Raw genomic sequence first — 18,956 nt, 5'->3', positions numbered from 1 at the left:
AGCAATGCCCAGCTGCAGGAGGCATCTCATGAAAGCAGCAACAACCAAAACTAGTGGCAGCCCGTCAGCGTGTCCGTCGGTTGCAACTGCACCTGGCATCCTCTTGGGACGGAGCGCGCAGGCGGTAGGTGCGATCCTCCGTTATGACGTCGAAGCAGTTCTCCCTGTGCTCGTCACCAAACACCTCCCTGCAGACACAGACCAAGAGTGAGTTTCGTGGAACAGGCAGAAGCCATCGGCAGCGCATGTTTAGCTCACTTGTGACCCATGAAAGCCGGTTGGATTTACAATCATGCATTAAACACTATAATCGAATATTAATGTCTAGCTTTAAAATTATCTGACGGTGTACTTCATTCTTGTAATCACTCTATGAAATGGCCTATGATTTTATTAAATGATCTGTGTAAGCCCTCACTGGAAGTCAAGTTCCTTTTTCAAGGTGATAGTTTGTTAAAAAGGAGGAAACGAACACTCATTATACGAGAAAGAACAATCAATACTGGTTCTTTCGTGACTTTACCGAAAGAACCAGAGTATGGATTCCTGCAGTCACAAAAGCTTCAAATAAAGGAAGAACAATCAAGCTCCGCAAAGATGGATTGATTCTACAGTTGTACTGCCATCTCTTGTTTATCCTGCAGCCCACGCCTACAACACGTGGTATTCCCAGGCAGTCGGCTAATGCAATTACTAACCAGATTCAACTCTGCTTCGTTTCCAAGATCTGATTAGATCAGGCATTTTAAGGGTGATCCCATCGTAGGCAAACACCGAAGTGCACACAATGTTATTATGTAGAACCATACAATTCAGTACGAGTGAAATATAAGTATATTATACAAAACATTGATTTCGAATTTTTATCATAAATTAATTCAATCGACCTTAATCACACGGAACTTTTGGCCTTCAAACCCTTTGTTGGTTTAAAACTGAAAATAAAGAACCTCTCTAATTTTGACTACACACATTGCATAATGTTAAAAAGAGAGAAGTGAAAGCAGAAATGTGTGTTAGATGCCACCAGCACAGCCCAATGTGAAATAATAACTCACAGGAGGCCCTGGGAACACACAGAGTGCGTCCATGTGAAGCCACGTGACCTACCAGGGCTGCCTGAAATGGCGTGGGGGAGTGCGTGGGAGTGCGTGGGAATGCGTGCGACTCAGGGGACCTGACCTCACAGACGCGAGATCGATGGTACCACGCTGCCTCTCCTCACGATCATTGTCGTAGTATGCCAGGCCGGAGGGCTGCAGCACGAACCAGCGGCGCTTCCAGCTGCGGCGAGCAAGACGCAGCGGTGGCCGCCCCTGTCCCTGCTTGTCCAGCCACCCGGACAGCGTGGCCTCCCGGCGCGTGCGGAACCACGTGAAGGTGCCCTCGCTCAGCACACACCATCGCCGCTTCCACGCAGCCGCCAGGCTCTCTGCTCCGGGGCATTGGCCGGCACCACGTGTCAAATTCACGCGATTTCGCGACGATTCATCTGCTAGCATTCAGGATTAGTTAATCGTTTTCAGATAAACGTTAAGCAGGTGAAATGTTGTTTTATACTGACAAGTTTCTATCTTGCATCAGCTGGCCAATTTTACAAATGTCTTATTCTGTGATCCCCCAAAATAACATTTCGAAGAAGCACTTATTTAATGATGTCAATTATTTATTCCCTTTGCTCTAGAAGCCTTTTTCCCTCCTGTGAAAGGCTATGTTTACGTCTTCGAGTGTGACATCTAGTACTTCCTCTTATTATTATGATCTAATTCTTATGTTTGGCATATTTGTCCCATTTAATATTTTTCCTCTTCGTCAGACATGTTAGTAAGAGGACGTAAACAAACGAAATGCAGTGAAATAAACTGGTATGCACAATAGCACAATATAACTACACCACTCATCGAAATGTGCAGACATATGTGTACGTTGCACTCGCACACATAAACACATATTTACACTGCAACTACGAAGCCAGTCTGATCAGAAAAGATGGCTCAACACACCCATCTGCCAACATTCTTTCTCAACGTGAGATAACAATCACACCTTGACATTTACTGCATTAAAGTTGATTGTTTTCTTCTCGAGTACATTTCAGTTGGTGGCACTGACAGGTGTTCCCCGGGACTGCTATGCTTGTACGCTCATGCACGTGCATGTGCGTGTGTGCGCGTGATTTGCGCATGCAAGCCTAATAGTGCCAGGCAGCACACACATACGGGTGTGTGTGTGTATGTGCAAGACTAACTGTGCCAGGAAACACACGATTGCGTGTGTGCGTGTGTGCGTGTGTGCGAGTGTGTACGTGTGTGCAGGCATTGCAGTGCCAGGAACACACACATTGGTGTATGTGGGTGTATGAACTGGGGAGTGGTAGTGTAGTGGTTACCAGCAGCCCGAGTGCGATTTCTGCTCACAGCCAACATTGGTGATACATATCTGGACTGGTTGCTGAGCCTCCTGTAGGTTGACTCAGCCTAAAATGTGTACCTCGTGTGGTGTTTGTTGCGTGTGTGCCTGTTTGTGCGTGCTCACCCTGGAGAGAGAGGAAACCCTGGTAGAAGGGGGGACCGATGCTGCTGTAGACGGACTCGCCCTGCAGTATGGACTCTTCGTCCGACACACCGCCTCGCACCACGCACTCCCCCTCACTCTCAAACTGGGAAAATGCACGCACAATGTCCACAACATTGCTGCATTCATGACAGGTGTTAGTGCATGATTTATACAAGCCAGGGCACTCGCTTGCAATGCCGTGGTATAAATGGTGCTTTAATTTACACTTATGCAAGCACCATATTTTAGAGAGCTTTTTAAGACTCACCGATGACAACTGTTCCCTTGGGTTGCCCCATCCTGTGGCCGAGTTATTTCGGGAGAAATCCTCTCTGAAGCTCCCCTGGTCCGTGCACATGCTGTTACGGTACAGTTCCCCTTTGCAGCTCCTGTTTTGGGTATCCGTTACACTGGGTGAGATTAAGGCGTCCTTAATGCCTTCCCTCTCAAAAGCCGAAACGTTTCCCTTCACCGTTCCTTCGGAGCTTCCCCTGGCTCTGGCAGACTTGGTGCCAGAGCCGAAGGAGAAGCGGTAGGTGCAGTCCAGCGTCACCGGCCGACTGTTCTGCGGCACCTGAAACGTGGTGCTGCAAGTGAACACTGCATCGTGGTTCTCCACCGTAGAGTAAACGTTCTCCTCGTCTGGGTTCGTGTGGGGGGAGCCCGGCTCGGTGGAAGCTTCGCTGCCCTTGTCTGCCGGGTCGGCAGGGCGATTGCTGAAGAATCCAGAGTCGCTCACTCGCTTGTTATCCACCATGGCATACTGGATGAGGGGGTTGCACGTGGCGGGGGGCACTGCGGCCGGTGGTGGCACCATCTCGTACACGTGGGTTTGGGAGTCTAGTTCGGATGCCAGCTCATACCAGTACGGGGCGCTGGGCACAACTGCAGCGTCACAGGCTTGGGGCGAGGAGAGGGCTGAAGCCACTGCCGCTTTGGCAATGCCGACATCCATGGTTTCGTTTGCGTAAAGCTGCTCTTCAGAAGAAAAGTCCATCTCGCTGCAGGTGTGAGCGCCGCTCGTTCGTTGATCGCTCAGCTGCTCGACCACATCCAATCTGATAGCTGTGGGCTTCGACAGCAAGGTGGCATCACGGAACAACACCTCCTCCTCAGCTCCAAAACCCTCGTCCTCATCCTCCTCATTTCTGCCAGTTTCATTAACAGCAGTGGATGCACCATGTGCGGCAGGTGTCGTCAGCTCAAGCTCTGGGATTTCAGCATACTCGTTCTCCAGTGGTCCCTCATTTTCTTGATGTAAGCCATGATTCTTTCCGGTGACTTCTGTAGCGAAACTGGACTTGCTGCTCTGTAGAGCAGGCAAAGGTGGACACACAGCCTGTGCTACGTTTCCTTCAAGAGACTCTTCAATGCTGTGGAAGATGTCGTCAAAACGCAGAGACTCCAAAAACTCGTGGCCTGCCCTGGTGGCCTCGGCGTCAAGCCGCATGGCCTCCTCTGCACCCAGCAGTGGGGGGCCATGCTCCTCTGAGCTGTATGGTGAGACCACTTCAGTCTGCCCACCAGCAGAGCATTGCTCCTGCTCGCTGCAATTCTCGGATATGCTCTGTGATCCAATGGCAATGGGTTGAATGTCAGGAAAACATTCAGTGCAATGCGGCAGAGTCACATTAACCTGCAAAAGTTGAAATGCTTTGGTAACGTCAACATCTAAACCTGTTTGATTACATTGCACTCCCGAAATTGTGCCTCGAAGTGGCTGGGCCATCGGTTCCTTGTCAAGAGGCAACTCTAACAAGTGGAACTCTTCAGCTTGTTTCATGTGCAGCATATCTGGAAAAGCTAAGGTACCATCCTCATGACAACTGTCGGAAACCCTTGTAATCACAGTATCATTCTTCTGCCCCACATTCAGGTTTAGGTAATTTGAAGAGCCAATAAAGATACCAAACTCTGCCATCTCATCAGATTGCCCTGACCCACCAATGTCTGTTTGAAAAGTGTCAGTGGCCATTTCTCTTGCAGGCAACACCAAGTGGTTTTTATGACTTCTCAAGTACACGGATTCATTATCAGTAGTCAAAACTTCTGGGACAGGACTTTCCTCCATTCTTAACACCGTGGCTTCCTCCACGTCTTCAATGGCGAGCGACTCTGTACCCATGTGAGAGGTGTTGGTGTTGTCATTGAGTTCAATAGGAATGTTCTCATCCGTCAGGACGGATGGCGTTGTAATCTCTGCTGTGCCTTGATAATCCAGATTGGCTGCGCTTGGCGGACACGCAAACTCCACGCCCGGTGTGGAGGCGACACATGGAGTCAAGCAGCACGAAGGGATGGCGCCTGTCCCTGGGAAGGCGCTGGCGGCTGTGGGCAGCAAGTAGCGCCTCCGCCAACGGTGGGTGCGGTAGCTCCTCTGAATGGTCAGCACACTCTGCAGCACAGTCCTGTACCACTTCCTGCATCGCAGGGAATCAGGAGCAGCACAAACACTAGCAAAACACTAAATCAACTGTATTATATAAATTAATAGCCTTAAAATATGAGTTTTTTTCACGTGACTAAATGACACCCAAAAAACACATTGATTACATTTTAAACTAGATTCGAAGCTTTCGTGACTGCAGGAATTACTCTTTGGTTCTTTCGGTAAAGTCACGTAGAAAATAAAATCAAACAATAATAGAATACAACGTTTCGATTGCAAAACAAGCAACCATCATCAGGTGAGAATGAATGATAAAACACAGACACGGAAACAACATAGGCAGACCCAGATGCAGTGAGAGACACACAAAGACACACCGAGTGAGATACACACCAATACTTCATAATTCTACTAAATTTGCTTTCTCAAAGTTTAGATTGTCTTGCTCGAAACCATTGTCTCTCCTCCGGCCACTGTGGTCCAGAATTCCTCTCTGTTCCCTCCTTGTCCCCTCGTTTAACTGCCTCCCCAGTCCTCTCTCTGCCCCGGCCCTGCCCCCCCCCTCTCTATTTAAGGCCTCGGCACAGATTAGTTGTCCTTTCTCTTGGTGTGTGTCTCACTCGGTCTGTCTTTGTGTGTGTCTCTCTCTGAATGTGTCTGCCTATGTTGTTTCCGTGTCTGTGTTCTATCATTCATTGATGGTTGCTTGTGTTGCAATCAAAACGTCGTATTCTATTATTATTTTGTTTTCTACATACATTTTAAACATTGGCTCTTCAATATAACTGTGGCAAAATACTCTTCTTTATATTAGCCCTCAATTAAAACGTATTTAAACATATACTTAACAATTCCCACAGGCTTAAATGGCAATACACGCACGCAAACAGTAGATTCATATAATTGCTGTGCAAGCTATGACACGACCATGGCGTCTTCTTTGGGATAACATGGCAGCTGAGGGCTCCAGCTCCAACGACACAACTGGTTGCCTTTGCCCAGGGCAAAACAATACAGAAAACTGTGCACATTTTCAGGCTGTGTTGATGCTTATATTTTGTTCAGAATGAGTGCATGTCTGCACAACTGCAACAACTTAAATGCTACGTTGTCATAATGGTGCAAATTATTTAAAAGCCCTTGTGGTGAGGAGATGTATTTTTATTTGGTTGCAGTAATGTTGTTAGAAAATACAGACAATAAGAGTAAAAAGGTTTTTTGCAAGTGGATTTTTTGTAGTAAAACCTATATTCAGGTCGCAGAGTGTTATGGGGTTAATCCACAATACTTGTCAGGCACAAGATTTTTGGTCCAAACGGGGAGCTGCAGCAGTGCAATGGTTAACAAAAACCAAACGCATTGTGGCATCGAGCAAAATTCCCACCAAATGAAATACGGGGGAACTTGTGAAAAAAAACCCCAGCAGAAAACCAATGTGGGTGGCTGTCAAACTATAACTGCGGCGGGCGCCCATCTGCTGGTCTGGACACGCCGCCAAACAGTGCGGGCCCTCACCGTGTGGCGTAGCCGAGCGCGTGGGCACGGATGACTGTGGCCGCCCTGTGCCACTCCTCGTTGCGCTGTCGCTCCAGCTCCCGCTCCAAACCCTCATGCATAAACACCTGTTCCAGCAACAGCACGCACAGCAACAACGATCCCTCCCCCCCCGTCTATTAAGCTTTGAATTTCAATAGACTGCTGGAGCAACTGCTGTTGGCAGGAATATGTGAAAGCTGACAGCGAATGAGGGGGTGGTGTGGCCAGCATGGTGCCTCGCCACCTTTGTCTCCCCATTGTTGATATTTACACAACCCACCAAAATACTCTTTTAAGGCTGATTCGACCACATTAGCGATTGATGTTGGCCATGAGCGGGAACGAATTCAGGTCATCGAGTTCAAAGTGCGGCGAGCTAACCACTGAACTAGTGCTCCCCACTCCATGCATGTGCACACACGCATGCATATGTATGTACCCATATATGTAAACACATGCACTCACGTATAATAAAACAGGCACACAGTCATGTATGTGTAATGACAATGGAGTCCACATGCGGTGTGAGTGGATGAGTGGCCGCGGGAGGTAATGACAGGGGAGTCAGCCTGCAGTGCGAATGCACTAGTGGCCACGGGAGGTAATGACAGGGGTGTCAGCTGTGAGTGCGAAGGGACTGGTGGCTACGGGAATGATCGAGAAGGGAGCGCGGTCAGGTGACGGAAGAGGACGGTAGAATCTCCTCGTGGAGCGAGCGTCCAGAGTCAGCGAGAAGGTTCGGGAAAGGGGGCGTGACCTCAATCCGTATGCAAGAAAAATGCGCAGGAGACTCGGGGCTGTTGCAGTGGGGTCTCCGCCTGTGTCAAGTGAACGTGTCTTTAATAAAGTGCCATCTCAAGAAAAGTGTGTCAAGTCGTCTTTACATATGCACACATGCAAAAAAACATGTACGCATATATACACGCATGTACACACACGCCCAAAATGCACACAAGTTTTCAGGCACCAATAAACAAAGTGCAATTACAACAAAACAATAATGACCAATGACATAAAACCTGCATGTATGCATCCTTTTGTGTTTGTAGAACTACATCAATAGATTTAAAATAGAAAATCCGAGTCTTAAAGACAAATAACAGAGGCCACAAGTTCATTTAATAGTCTGAGACCACCCCAGATGAAGTCATCCTGGCCTGGGGAATGCTGTAGCCTAATTGGAGTGAAACACGATCATTACTAATGACAAGCGGTGCGCCTAGGAGGGCAGCCGTATCTGCTCCTCATGCATACCGGCTCTAAAAACCTGCCAGCCAGTGCTTCTGTAGGCGTTACATTTAATGACAAAGAACTTACTGGACACAAATACAAAAAACTCTTTGTATGATCTCCAGTGATATGCTCAAAGCTCTCTAAAGTAAAATCTGTGCACGAACATGCTTGAAAGCAATCCTTGCCATCAAAGACAAAGACCACCCCCCCTCCGTGTATAGCCTTAACAAACTGTTCTGTTGGGGCAAGTTAGCGAGCAGCATCTATGAAGGCCGATACAATACACGAGGGGGTGGAATGCCAGCACTAATTTGAGGCCGAGTCGACCTAGGGGAGGCCCAGGACCCGTTCAGATAATTGTCACTGGTATTGGCCATGAGCAGAAATTTACTTTGGTCGCTGGGTTTAAAGCAGCACCCTTATCGCTATACTACCACTCCCTAACAATCCTTGCCATCTACCCCCTCCTACACATGCATTCAGGACAAAATACATTACTGTGCAGCACACAATGGGAACTGGCTTCCCTTTTAGGGCCACAATTCCGGTGATGACAGACCGTGTTTTGCCAAACGCACAATAAAAATTTACTGGCAATGTGTGCCCTCTCCTTGGAAATTGAGGCACTTATGAGAAATCACACAGGCCGAGTAAGCCTTTATTAACCACACTGGCAACCCAGAGCACAGCGCACGACACAGGAAATAGAAGAAACATAGGTAAAGAAACATACAAATAAAAACATCAAATGCACTTATTACAATTGATCTTCTGAACCTATTTCCTTTAGACCACACAGAGTGGCAATGTAAAACGATAGGGATGCTTTCCAAAGGCTGGAATATTGTCACATGATGCCAGCTGCCTTGGCAAATCAGTTCAAGTTTATTTATTAGGTATAGCCCTGTGAGCCATTCGGCTCTTGAATCGGGTGCAACCGCAACAAACAAAAAACAAAAACATGAACAAGAAAACAGTGTAGGTACCAATGTGACTTTTTCACACCTCAGGCGTGACCTGTCATGCCTTTGCTGCCATCCCCTCATTTCCTGTCTCGCAAAGGCTGCTGCGCTTCCTCTGCCAAGAGGTTTAACAATTTGAAAAAAAAATCTTCCTGCAGCAGAAGACACATTTTTAGTATTTCCTCGAGAACCCACAACATTTAATTGAGATTATTAAGCATGTACAAACTCACCACATATGTGGACTCTCCTGAAAATTGGGATATTTAAGTGGTGGTCATGGTTAAAAGCTTATTCCCCTGTCTGGGAGACAGAGTTGTGCATATGCACAGGAATGTACATGACCAATCTTACATCACATAAGTGGTTGTGTGTTCCTTTGCGAACATGCAATCCTTTGCATCCCTGTGTGTGCGTGTGTCCCTGTATGTGCGTGTGTTGTGCTGGCCGCCCAACCCCATGCGTACCGTGCCAGGCTTTATAGGTGCTCACTAACAGCACTTGCACAAACAGTCCAAAGCTATACGAGGATCTTTGTATGTCCTGTGTATGTGTGTCCCTATTTATGCGTCTCCGTATATGTGTGTGTGCGTGTCCACATTTGCAATGCTGCCTTACCCTGCTCTTGCCAAGCTGCCACTGTGTTTCCGAACTGTCATAAACGCGCAGGAACGAGGCACAGCGGCTCCGCGTGTCCTCCGGCAGCGCTAGCTTCCTCATCAGCACACGGTATCTGTGCTCGACATCGCACCATACATGTACACAATTTCTACTGTGATATAAATGTGAGTGACATTATCACGATTTTACAAGCAACTCACAACAATATTTCTCAAAGCGACATAATACTCAGATATTTCAAGTTTGAATAAGAATTACTCCATCAATAATGGAACGGCTAAACCGATATTGCAAGAAGACATTAGCAAATCACACATCTGAATGGGAGTCAGAAAATTAGCCATGTTTTTGCCAAACTTACCCAAGTGAAATACGCAAAATGCAGGAACTATTACAACAGTTGTTAAACCATTGTAACCAAACACAACTTATCCTTAGAAGTAAAGAAGAAACATACATGAAGCTATACTTGTTAAGGTAACAGATACATTTGATAATGCTTGATTTTTTTAAATGGTTTGTGTTTTGCTAAACAAAGCTGGAGGTCGGTTCTACAGGTGTGTGCCGTCCAGGCTATCTGCGTGCGTACCTGTTGTGAAATTCGTGGACGTCTCTTCGAGCTGGGAAGCCGGCCTGACGCAGATGCACCATGCCCAGCACGCCAGAAAAGCGCAGCTGGCCCAGCACGCTCGCCTGGTCAAACTGCTCTGGCATCTGCCAAGAAAGACACCGATGGGGAGTACACACACACACACATAACTTTCAAGCAGAGACAAAGACCCTATGTGAACCATGCAGGCTGGGTGGCCAGAACCACACGTGGTTTGCCTTGGTCTGCCCAGGGCTGATGTTGACCAACACCACCGGATGTAAAATGCTCATTTTAGGACGAGTCAAACCAAGCAAGGCCCAGGCTGGGTACTACATCAAAAAACACTGCAGATGTCCATGGCTAGCATACGAAAGAGTACAGTGAAGGCCACTATTACTACACATCCACAGCACATAGCACAGAGCAGAGGCATGACACACAAAAATAAGCATGACACACAAAAATAAGCACGCACAGTACCATACCCCCCCCCCCGCAATACCACACCACATACATGCAGCCACACACAGCCACACATATGCCCACACACAGCACTACACACACATGTAGCATACACACGTTTCAAGGTTAAACAAAATGCCATTTGAGCAGTGCTAGGATTAGAACCGAAATTAAAAAAATTGGTTGAAATGTTGAACATATTTATTATTTGTCTTAATAAATAAATACATGCATACAATATACACCATTATGATTCAGAAATGGTGACATTAGTATTGAGGTGAAACAATAGTACAAGCGACTGGCTCAATGCCTTATGAACCTGGCAACCCGGGGTTCGATTCCCAGCCACAACCAATATAAGTGGCGAGTGAAACTTGGTCCCTCCACTTGATCAATCCACACCGGCCATCGTGGTGAAGTATGGTTAAACAATCTCCATGACTGAAGTGGCATAGAGAGGAGCCTTCATCCAGCAGTAGATTGATAAAGGGTTGTATAGATTATTATATTTGTATTGTAACAGTAATAATATTACAATATCTCACATGAAGCATAGTAAATAATTATTTTCAATGAGCTGTTAAAAACCAAAATGAAGAGGTAAAAAATCCTAAATGATTTTGACTCAAGCAATTCTACAATATAACTTACAAAACTCTTGTTCAATTTTACCAAGCGATTCCCCAAACACGTATTAAGCTAACGGTATTCACCTCTTCAGTAGGTGGTAAAGGTTTACAACTCAACGCTGGCCTGTGGCTTTAGCATTCAACAAATGGCATGCAGATTTAAGAGAGTAAATTTGCAAGTCAAGCTTTTTTTATTGCTTATCAGTTGGAAGGAAAGCTTCCAACAAAGCAAACAGTCTCACTTCAATGTTAGAACATTAAAGTGTCATTTAAAATGCTTTCAGACGTTAACCGCTAATTTTAAAGAAATAAAGTACAGGAAAGCGATCAAGGGTTACCACTGTTGGTTGAGATTGGTACCTGGGTTGCAAGCAGTTGCATGCAGCCTGTGAAACGCAATACACAAAGAGCTTCCATCAACCCCCTCGGCCTTCAACCCTCCCCCTGTCCGCTCCATGTCCCACTCCGAATTTACTCCAGGGCCAGCACTTCCTGAGTGGCTGGTCACTGGCTGGGCACTGGTGCTGGGGTGGGGGGGCATTCCTGTCCAGTCGGTCCACATGTTTTATGGCTGCAGAGTAAAAGGCTAGGCCAGCCGGTAAGCACGTTTATCAAGTCACGCCAAAAGACATGGGCATGTTTGGATTGCTACAGACCGGTGGTCAGCTATACACTCTAAAATAACCTCACCGGTCTTTCTTACATATATATTGCAGTCACGAAAACTTCAAATCTAGAACTATATAACCTCTTACCATGGCAACTCTCTCTCCCACTTCAGCAAAAAAAAATCTTGCTGTGGTTTTCCCACCTGATACCTACGTGACTTTACCGAAAGAACCAAAGAGTATGGATCCCTGCAGTCACGAAAACGTCAAATCGAGATTGACCTCACCGGTATGTTCAACAGTGTTTGGCCGAATTTTGTTCCCTGCATCGTTCATCCCAACTTTAAATGTATAGGAATTCTTCATTTGCACTTTTTTGTAACTTAAAACTGATTTTATTATTGCAAGTGTTTATTTAATGTTTCCAACAGCATAGTTGTAATGGAAGTTGAATATATATATTATATGTACTCATTATTTACTAGGTATAGGTAGCCATTTACTTGGTGTTAGTACTTTAAAACTCAGCCAACAATGTCAAGTGTGTTAAATCATAGATCATTTGCATGTAACCTGCAGGAAATTTAAATTAGAGGGGCATGTTTTCCCATGGAAAATGAAACTAGATACGTTCGTGGAAGCACCAGCTCTCTTTGGCCACCATCCTGTGCCCTAGTGCCCTACCCACCTGTCAGATATCCATGGTACCTGTGATGACAGGACCTCTAAGCAGCTGCAGTATTTCAGAACTCCTCTTATGCTGCCAGATTTGTTTATTTTTCCACACCTCTAATATGAAGGTTGTCTAAACGCCAAGCATACCGTTGTACCTCGAGATGGGGTTTTTTAAACATTGGTATGAGTAATCAATTGCAATGTTGCTTTTATTTATTAAACACTTGCCTTGTCTATACATGGGAAATCAACGTCATCACGACTGGGTGGCTACTCTTGGATATTAGTTCCAGAGGTGGCTCTAATTAATATTTATTCTGCGTGTGTGGCACCCTTCATAATTTTTACGAAGTTGCTTTTTATGATATTTACAGGTAGTCAACTTTGGAAAAAATGCAGGCCTGTTGAACTTAGTTACACCCTTCTTATTTAGTATGCGCATAAAAAAAAATCGCTGACTTTGCCATGCCTGAATGCCAGATGCAAGGGTTAGAGTGATTCCTTAAGAAAACCATGGAGATAAAAGGGCATTTATCAGCAGGCTCCCAATTGAAATACTCGGTAAATATTCACCAAGCTTAAACAGATAGCTGGGCTCACAGCAAGCATCTGCTGCTGTTATTCAGAGCTTAGCTGGGTTTTGTTAAACAAAAGGCAAGAGTGGGAAGGAGGATTGTGGCCAGGGTGTAAGTGAGGAGGGCCAAGCAATCGGTTCGAGCAGAACTTCTAAAGCCACTAGAAATGAAGCATTCTAAAGGTTGCCTTGTGATGTTTTGCTTCTATCAAGCCAGCAGTAGACTATACTGAACTCTAAAAAATAGCAAAAGGGCAGTCATGGATTTAAATGAGGTTTTTATTCTCAAAGGTGCAGTTTTCATAAATTACTAACACTTATCTACTGCACTGCATTTCTTTTTACTTGGACATCTCTTCGAGTCGCATCACACTTAGGCTCACTACAAACGTCAGTTCACATTCATACTTGAGGCATGTGCGTATATGGGACTCGGCTTTAGACAAATTCTGGGAGATGAGTATGAATGTTGGTGCTGTATATCAGTAGGTGTAATGGGATTTGGACACAATCCAAACTGCATGGTAAACGAGAACCTACTCCAAAGCCGAATGCAAAGCATGTTTCCACAATGACACATAGTAAACATAAATACTATACTATACATAATACTAGACGAATCTTCAAAGGCATGACATCTGGATGAAATGCGAGCGAATGGATTGAAAGTTGACATGGCAATGCACAACAGAGAATTAGACTTAAAATAGCATGTACAGATGAGTATGAAAGGGACAAACAGCACGATTGTGAAAGAGTTGATGTTAGCATGGACTGAAACGCTTGTTAGATCTAATTAATAATTTTAGAAAAATTATCAACTTCCACAAAATACTTATTACGGAGTCAAAGTTACCAAACATTTATGACTATTACAAACCACACCTCTGCGCCCCCCCCACAAATCCCTCAATATCCAATATTCAGATTATCCAAATGCCACTGTTGGACTCCTCCTCACCCACACTCATGACCGAGACCACACCACCCCATTACTCCAATCTCTCTTCACTGGCTCCCATTCCAATTCCCGGGTTAATTTCAAGATCACACTCACCATATTTAAGATACTCAATGGACTCGCCGATGCCTATCTCCCTTTACTCTATTCCACACCCGTGATCTCCTACCTTTCCCTTCCATCTCACTCTACTCTGTATGTATTCTCTGTTCTTGCAACCAAGGCCTTCTATCAAGCCCCCAATAAACCTTTGCTCAATGGAGGTCACTCATTCTCCTATACTGCCTGCAAGGTCTGAGGCTCCCTTCCCCAAGCCATGCATAGCCATGGCAGTGTTGGCTCACAAAGTTGAATTAATTTACTCTTTGGTTATTTTAGTAGTCACGTAGGTAGAAATAAAATATAATAAAACAAATCACGACGTTTCGATCGCAACACAAGCAATCTTCATCAGGTGGAACAACCACAGCAAGAAAAAATGCTGAAGAAGACGAGAGAGCTGCCGTGGCAAGAGGTTATATATCTGGATGGCTTCATGAACAAACCTTTGATAATTGCCCGAAGGTTTGCAGAGTACCTTGGTTTCGGACAAAACAATATCATGCGAGCCCGCAGCGTTATAACAATGGTCAGCCACAGCAGAGGTATTGGTTCTGCCGTGTTTCAGATCTGCCCTGTGTTCGCGAACACGGTCCAAGACATGTAATTTAGTTTCCCCAATGTAACTGCTACCGCAGGTACAACTCAGTTTGTAGACTCCAGGATATTGAATGTCATAAATAACCTCCTTCACAGATGGGAGTAGATCACGGATTTTGTGTACTGTATTGAATCAGACCTGGATCTTGTGTTTGTTTAAGATTTTGGAAATCTTTTTGGTAACACCTGCTATGTATGGTAAAGTGATGGTTTTGATTGGTTTCTCAGGGGAACCAATACCAACCAAAACCTCTGCCGTGGCTGACCATTGTTATAACGCTGTGGGCTCGCATGATATTGTTTTTTTCCGAGACCAAGGTACTCTGCAAACATTCGGGCAACTATCAAAGGTTTGTTCATGAAGCCATCCAGATATGTAAACAGACATAACTTCAACCGAGAAGATGGATACAAATTGAGTAATCATTGGAAGGTTGTTATTAACCAGGTAAAGCCTGGTTGTGGTTGTTGTTTCCATCATACCCACTGGGTACTAGTAGATTTTTCCGAGTTACTTCCCCCCCCTCCATGTCCCACACTCAGCTTCCCACTTCTAGCCCCGCCTACTTCCCCCCCAGCCTCACTTCTTCTCCGAGTGCTCACGCAGCCCCCATTCCCCTGCTCCACACCCCCCCTCTCTCTCTCCACCCGTGCCCCTTCCCCCTTTCTTACCTATATAACCTACTAGCATAAGTAGCCGGCGTTGCCCGGGTGAAAAATATATTTCTTAATAACCTTACATATATACACAGATGGGCTGCTACCCCTGCCGCCCCCCCCCCCAGCCACGATCTCCTCGGCCGCTGTGCAGTAGTATGTACGGCCTATAGTGTGGTGGGGTGTCGAGGCCTAGTAGCGTGCAGAGCCTCCGGCCTCGCCTAAATTGCCCACCCGGCTGAGGCTGGGTACGGGTGCCGTTCCCCCCCCCCCCCCCCCGCGCTACAATAATACTGTCTAATCGCTATAATTTTATAATCTACCGACCCTATAATAGTAATTGCACACATTGTGGTGGGGGGGGGGGGAGTGAAGAGGACGTGAAACTTTGATGAATTTACCTCAGAGTCGCGTGTTAATGCGTGCGCCTATTTTTAACGGGAATTAAAAATGGCGTCCACCCCGCGGCGAATGCGTCGCTACCCGTTGCCAGGGGCAACCGCCGGACCAATCGTGTCTCGCAAATCCCTGACATTTCGTCCAATGAAACTGCGTATGGTCCGATACACAGACACACACACAGACAGACAGACAGATTTGCGATTTTATATATATAGATTGCCACGGCAGCTCCCTCGCCTACTTCAGCATTTTTTCTTGCTGTGGTTGTTCCACCTGATGAAGATTGCTTGTGTTGTGATCGAAACGTCGTGATTTGTTTTATTTTATTTCTACCTACGTGACTTTACCGAAAGAACCAAAGAGTATGGATTCCTGCAGTCACGAAAGCTTCAAATCAAGATTGAATTAATTTCTCACGCTGATCTACATTTTAAAAAGGGAACTGGAAGCTTTTACATTTTGTTGTACTCAGCTATGCTAGTTGCTGCTTTAGTATTTGTCAGATGAGAATGTAACCTCCCACTGACCATAATCGACACCGAGTCAGTCAAGAGAAAACAAACATGCATTAGAATTAGTGAATGGTTATACAGCATTTCATGTCAGGTGAGAACTCAGAGAGACCAGGATAAGTCTCATTTTCAAGAATGGCAGAGGTCACCAAAACTGACAAAAGAAAAAGGTATCTATTGTACTCTCCAAAACAATCTGAGCAAAAGCTGCACGAACCCAATGTCACATTTGCAAGGATATGATTTATTTTATATATAAATCAATATTAAACGAAATACATTGTGCAACCCAAGAGGGCACGGGAAATTACCATTAAAACCACGTGTTGTAAAATAAAGTTATAGAAACATTGAAAAGTAGTTATGGCGATTATTGCACAAGAATGTAATAAGGCAAGGATGTCTGTCAAATTAAATTGTCAGTGGAGTTACAGTATTGACAGTTTAGCACCCAATTGTGATATTTAAGTGTTTAATTGAGACTCCGCTAAAATTGGAGCTGTTTGAAGCGATGGTGAGGAAGTTTATTTGAAATGCTTGCTTCTGCAGATATCAAAACATGCATCACAATCACAATAAAACCTACAAGACAAGTCCATGTATGTAGAGCTTTTAGCTTTTCATCCAACAGGTTACTCGACTGTAACATACAAAGCGATCATTCCGTCTCGTTCGACTCCTATGCTTTTAAACTTGCACGTGGTCTGTAAAGTAGCATGAAAACACAAGACTTTAACATACACCAATAATTACGGTACTTAATCCAATAACATTTCACTGATATTTATAATGGTACTAAACTGTGACAAAACGGCAAAAGATTTAACATGTTCAAAGCAGAAGTGCAAAAAAGTCCTTGACCCAGTTTAATTTGTAAAAGGCATCTCTAAAATTGTCCCTCATTAGCCACCTCAAACTTGACTGCCCAACACCTGTTCAGCCAAATCCACTATTACATCCATGGGCCAGGGAAGCAAATGGCAGTCGAACCGATTTTTATACAGCTCATAAGACTGAATTACTTGATATTCCACTCATTTCAAATGGTTATCACAGAATTAGGTGTTATTCGCCACATTCATAAACTGAAACCACTAAAGTCATGCCACGTCAGATGGTAGGTACTGACATCTCCATATATATAAAAGGCAAAGTTGTGATTATGTGTCTGTTCAAATGTTTAACGTACTTCCCGACATGCAACAAACTGCAAATTTGCCATGCGGGCACTTTCCAGACTGTACACCATGCAAAAATTATTAAAATACACTTTTGTGTTTTTTTTTGGGGGGGGGGGGCTCAATAATGCATTTATTTTTTGCACAAGTGGGCTGTGACGTCAAATCTGTCACGTGACCCGCGCACGTGGAAGCGTAGTGCATTGTAGTGTAGTGGTTAGCGCGGCGACCCGAGTTCGATTCCCGCTCACGGCCACCACCGGTGACGATTTATTTTAACCGCTCCTGGGCCTCCCCTAGGTCGACTCAGCCTCAAACGAGTAACTGCTGTAGTGTGTGAACATCGCCACTGGGGAGACAAAGGTGGCCGGGCGTGGTGAATCCAAGTCACGGGCGAAGCCGGGTAGTAAAGCTATATATGTTGAACATCTGTCGTACCAGACGTAGCCAACCACACTTATCGGAGGTGTGGGGGGAAGGACAAGGACAACAAACTAAACACAAAATGCAGTTGAAATAAATGGTCTGGGCTCATGGACGATGTCTGGTCACATTTAGTAAAATATGATTTACAAAATAAAACTGAGGAAACCATGAAGCATGAAGACTGTCGAAGACTTTAGACTCACACTAATTTGGAGATTGGATGCTATTAAACTTACCTGGGTTAAGGCCATTAGAAACATATTTGTTGAAAACTCCCCTCAATTACAGCTTTGTATCATTGAATAACAGTCCCAGGAACCATTGAGCAAAGCAAACAACACCACAGTTGGACTTACTGAAGACGTTAAAGCTCTAAAGGAGCCTCTACAACAGGGGTCCTCAAACTACGGCCCGCGGGCCACATGCGGCCCGCCGAGGACATTTATCCGGCCCATGGTCACTAATTGGGCTGCGCTTGTGAGCACTAATTGGGCTGCGCTGGTGAGCACTAATTGGGCTGCGCTGGTGAGCACTCATTGGGCTGCGGTGGTGGGCACTGATTGGGCTGCGGTGGTGAGCACTAATTGGGCTGCGCTGGTGAGCACTCATTGGGCTGCGCTGGTGGGCACTGATTGGGCTGCGCTGGTGAGCACTAATTGGGCTGCGCTGGTGAGCACTAATTGGGCTGCGCTGGTGGGCACTGATTGGGCTGCGCTGGTGGGCACTGATTGGGCTGCGGTGGTGAGCACTAATTGGGCTGCGCTGGTGGGCACTGATTGGGCTGCGGTGGTGAGCACTGATTGGGCTGCGGTGGTGGGCACTGATTGAGCTGCGGCGGTGGGAACTCATTGGGCTGCGCTGGTGAATGGTTCAATGGTCCAATTGACTGGACTTGCCCCCCAGGCCTAAGGCTGCCAGCCCTCCCCTGGCTGCGCTTGACTGGCTCTCCCTCCCTCAGCTCCCTCACTTGCTCCTCGGCTCCACTCCCAGTGATATTCCTGTGTGCTAGGGGATGTAGATCCCCAGCACACGCACCGCTGAGTAAATGATAGAGGGGTAATAACAGAGTGATCTCTGATCTCTGGAGGGGCTGCCTGCTGTTTTCCCGTGCTGGTCAGTGACAGACAGCCGAGGAGTAGGAAACCCAATTTAAATGACAGTAAGTGCATTTATATTCTGATTGCTATTCAGTTGTATGAGGTTATATGTTGTATATTGTGTAAGCCCCGGTTCATACTGTTGCGATCTCTGAGCAGTGCGAGTTCAGCCATATTCTTGTAT

General features: G+C 45.7%; 1 protein-coding gene across 1 annotated transcript in view; it reads right to left on the bottom strand.

Annotated features, from left to right (window-relative positions):
* Window positions 1-18,956, bottom strand: part of LOC133344932 (unconventional myosin-X-like) — a 106,359-nt gene that overhangs the window by 25,240 nt on the left and 62,163 nt on the right. The window contains exons 19-25 of the mRNA XM_061555260.1: window positions 9,887-10,011; window positions 9,295-9,409; window positions 6,461-6,567; window positions 2,825-4,976; window positions 2,536-2,659; window positions 1,183-1,432; window positions 93-188 (exon numbers count right to left, since the gene is read on the bottom strand). Of these exons, the coding sequence (XP_061411244.1) occupies window positions 93-188; window positions 1,183-1,432; window positions 2,536-2,659; window positions 2,825-4,976; window positions 6,461-6,567; window positions 9,295-9,409; window positions 9,887-10,011 (2,969 nt within the window). The remainder of the gene's footprint in view (window positions 1-92; window positions 189-1,182; window positions 1,433-2,535; window positions 2,660-2,824; window positions 4,977-6,460; window positions 6,568-9,294; window positions 9,410-9,886; window positions 10,012-18,956) is intronic.

Source organism: Lethenteron reissneri, chromosome 21, assembly GCF_015708825.2.
Source record: "Lethenteron reissneri isolate LAM-NWPU_2019-01 chromosome 21, ASM1570882v1, whole genome shotgun sequence".
NCBI lineage: Eukaryota > Metazoa > Chordata > Hyperoartia > Petromyzontiformes > Petromyzontidae > Lethenteron > Lethenteron reissneri.
This window is presented reverse-complemented; position numbering and strand designations above follow the sequence as displayed.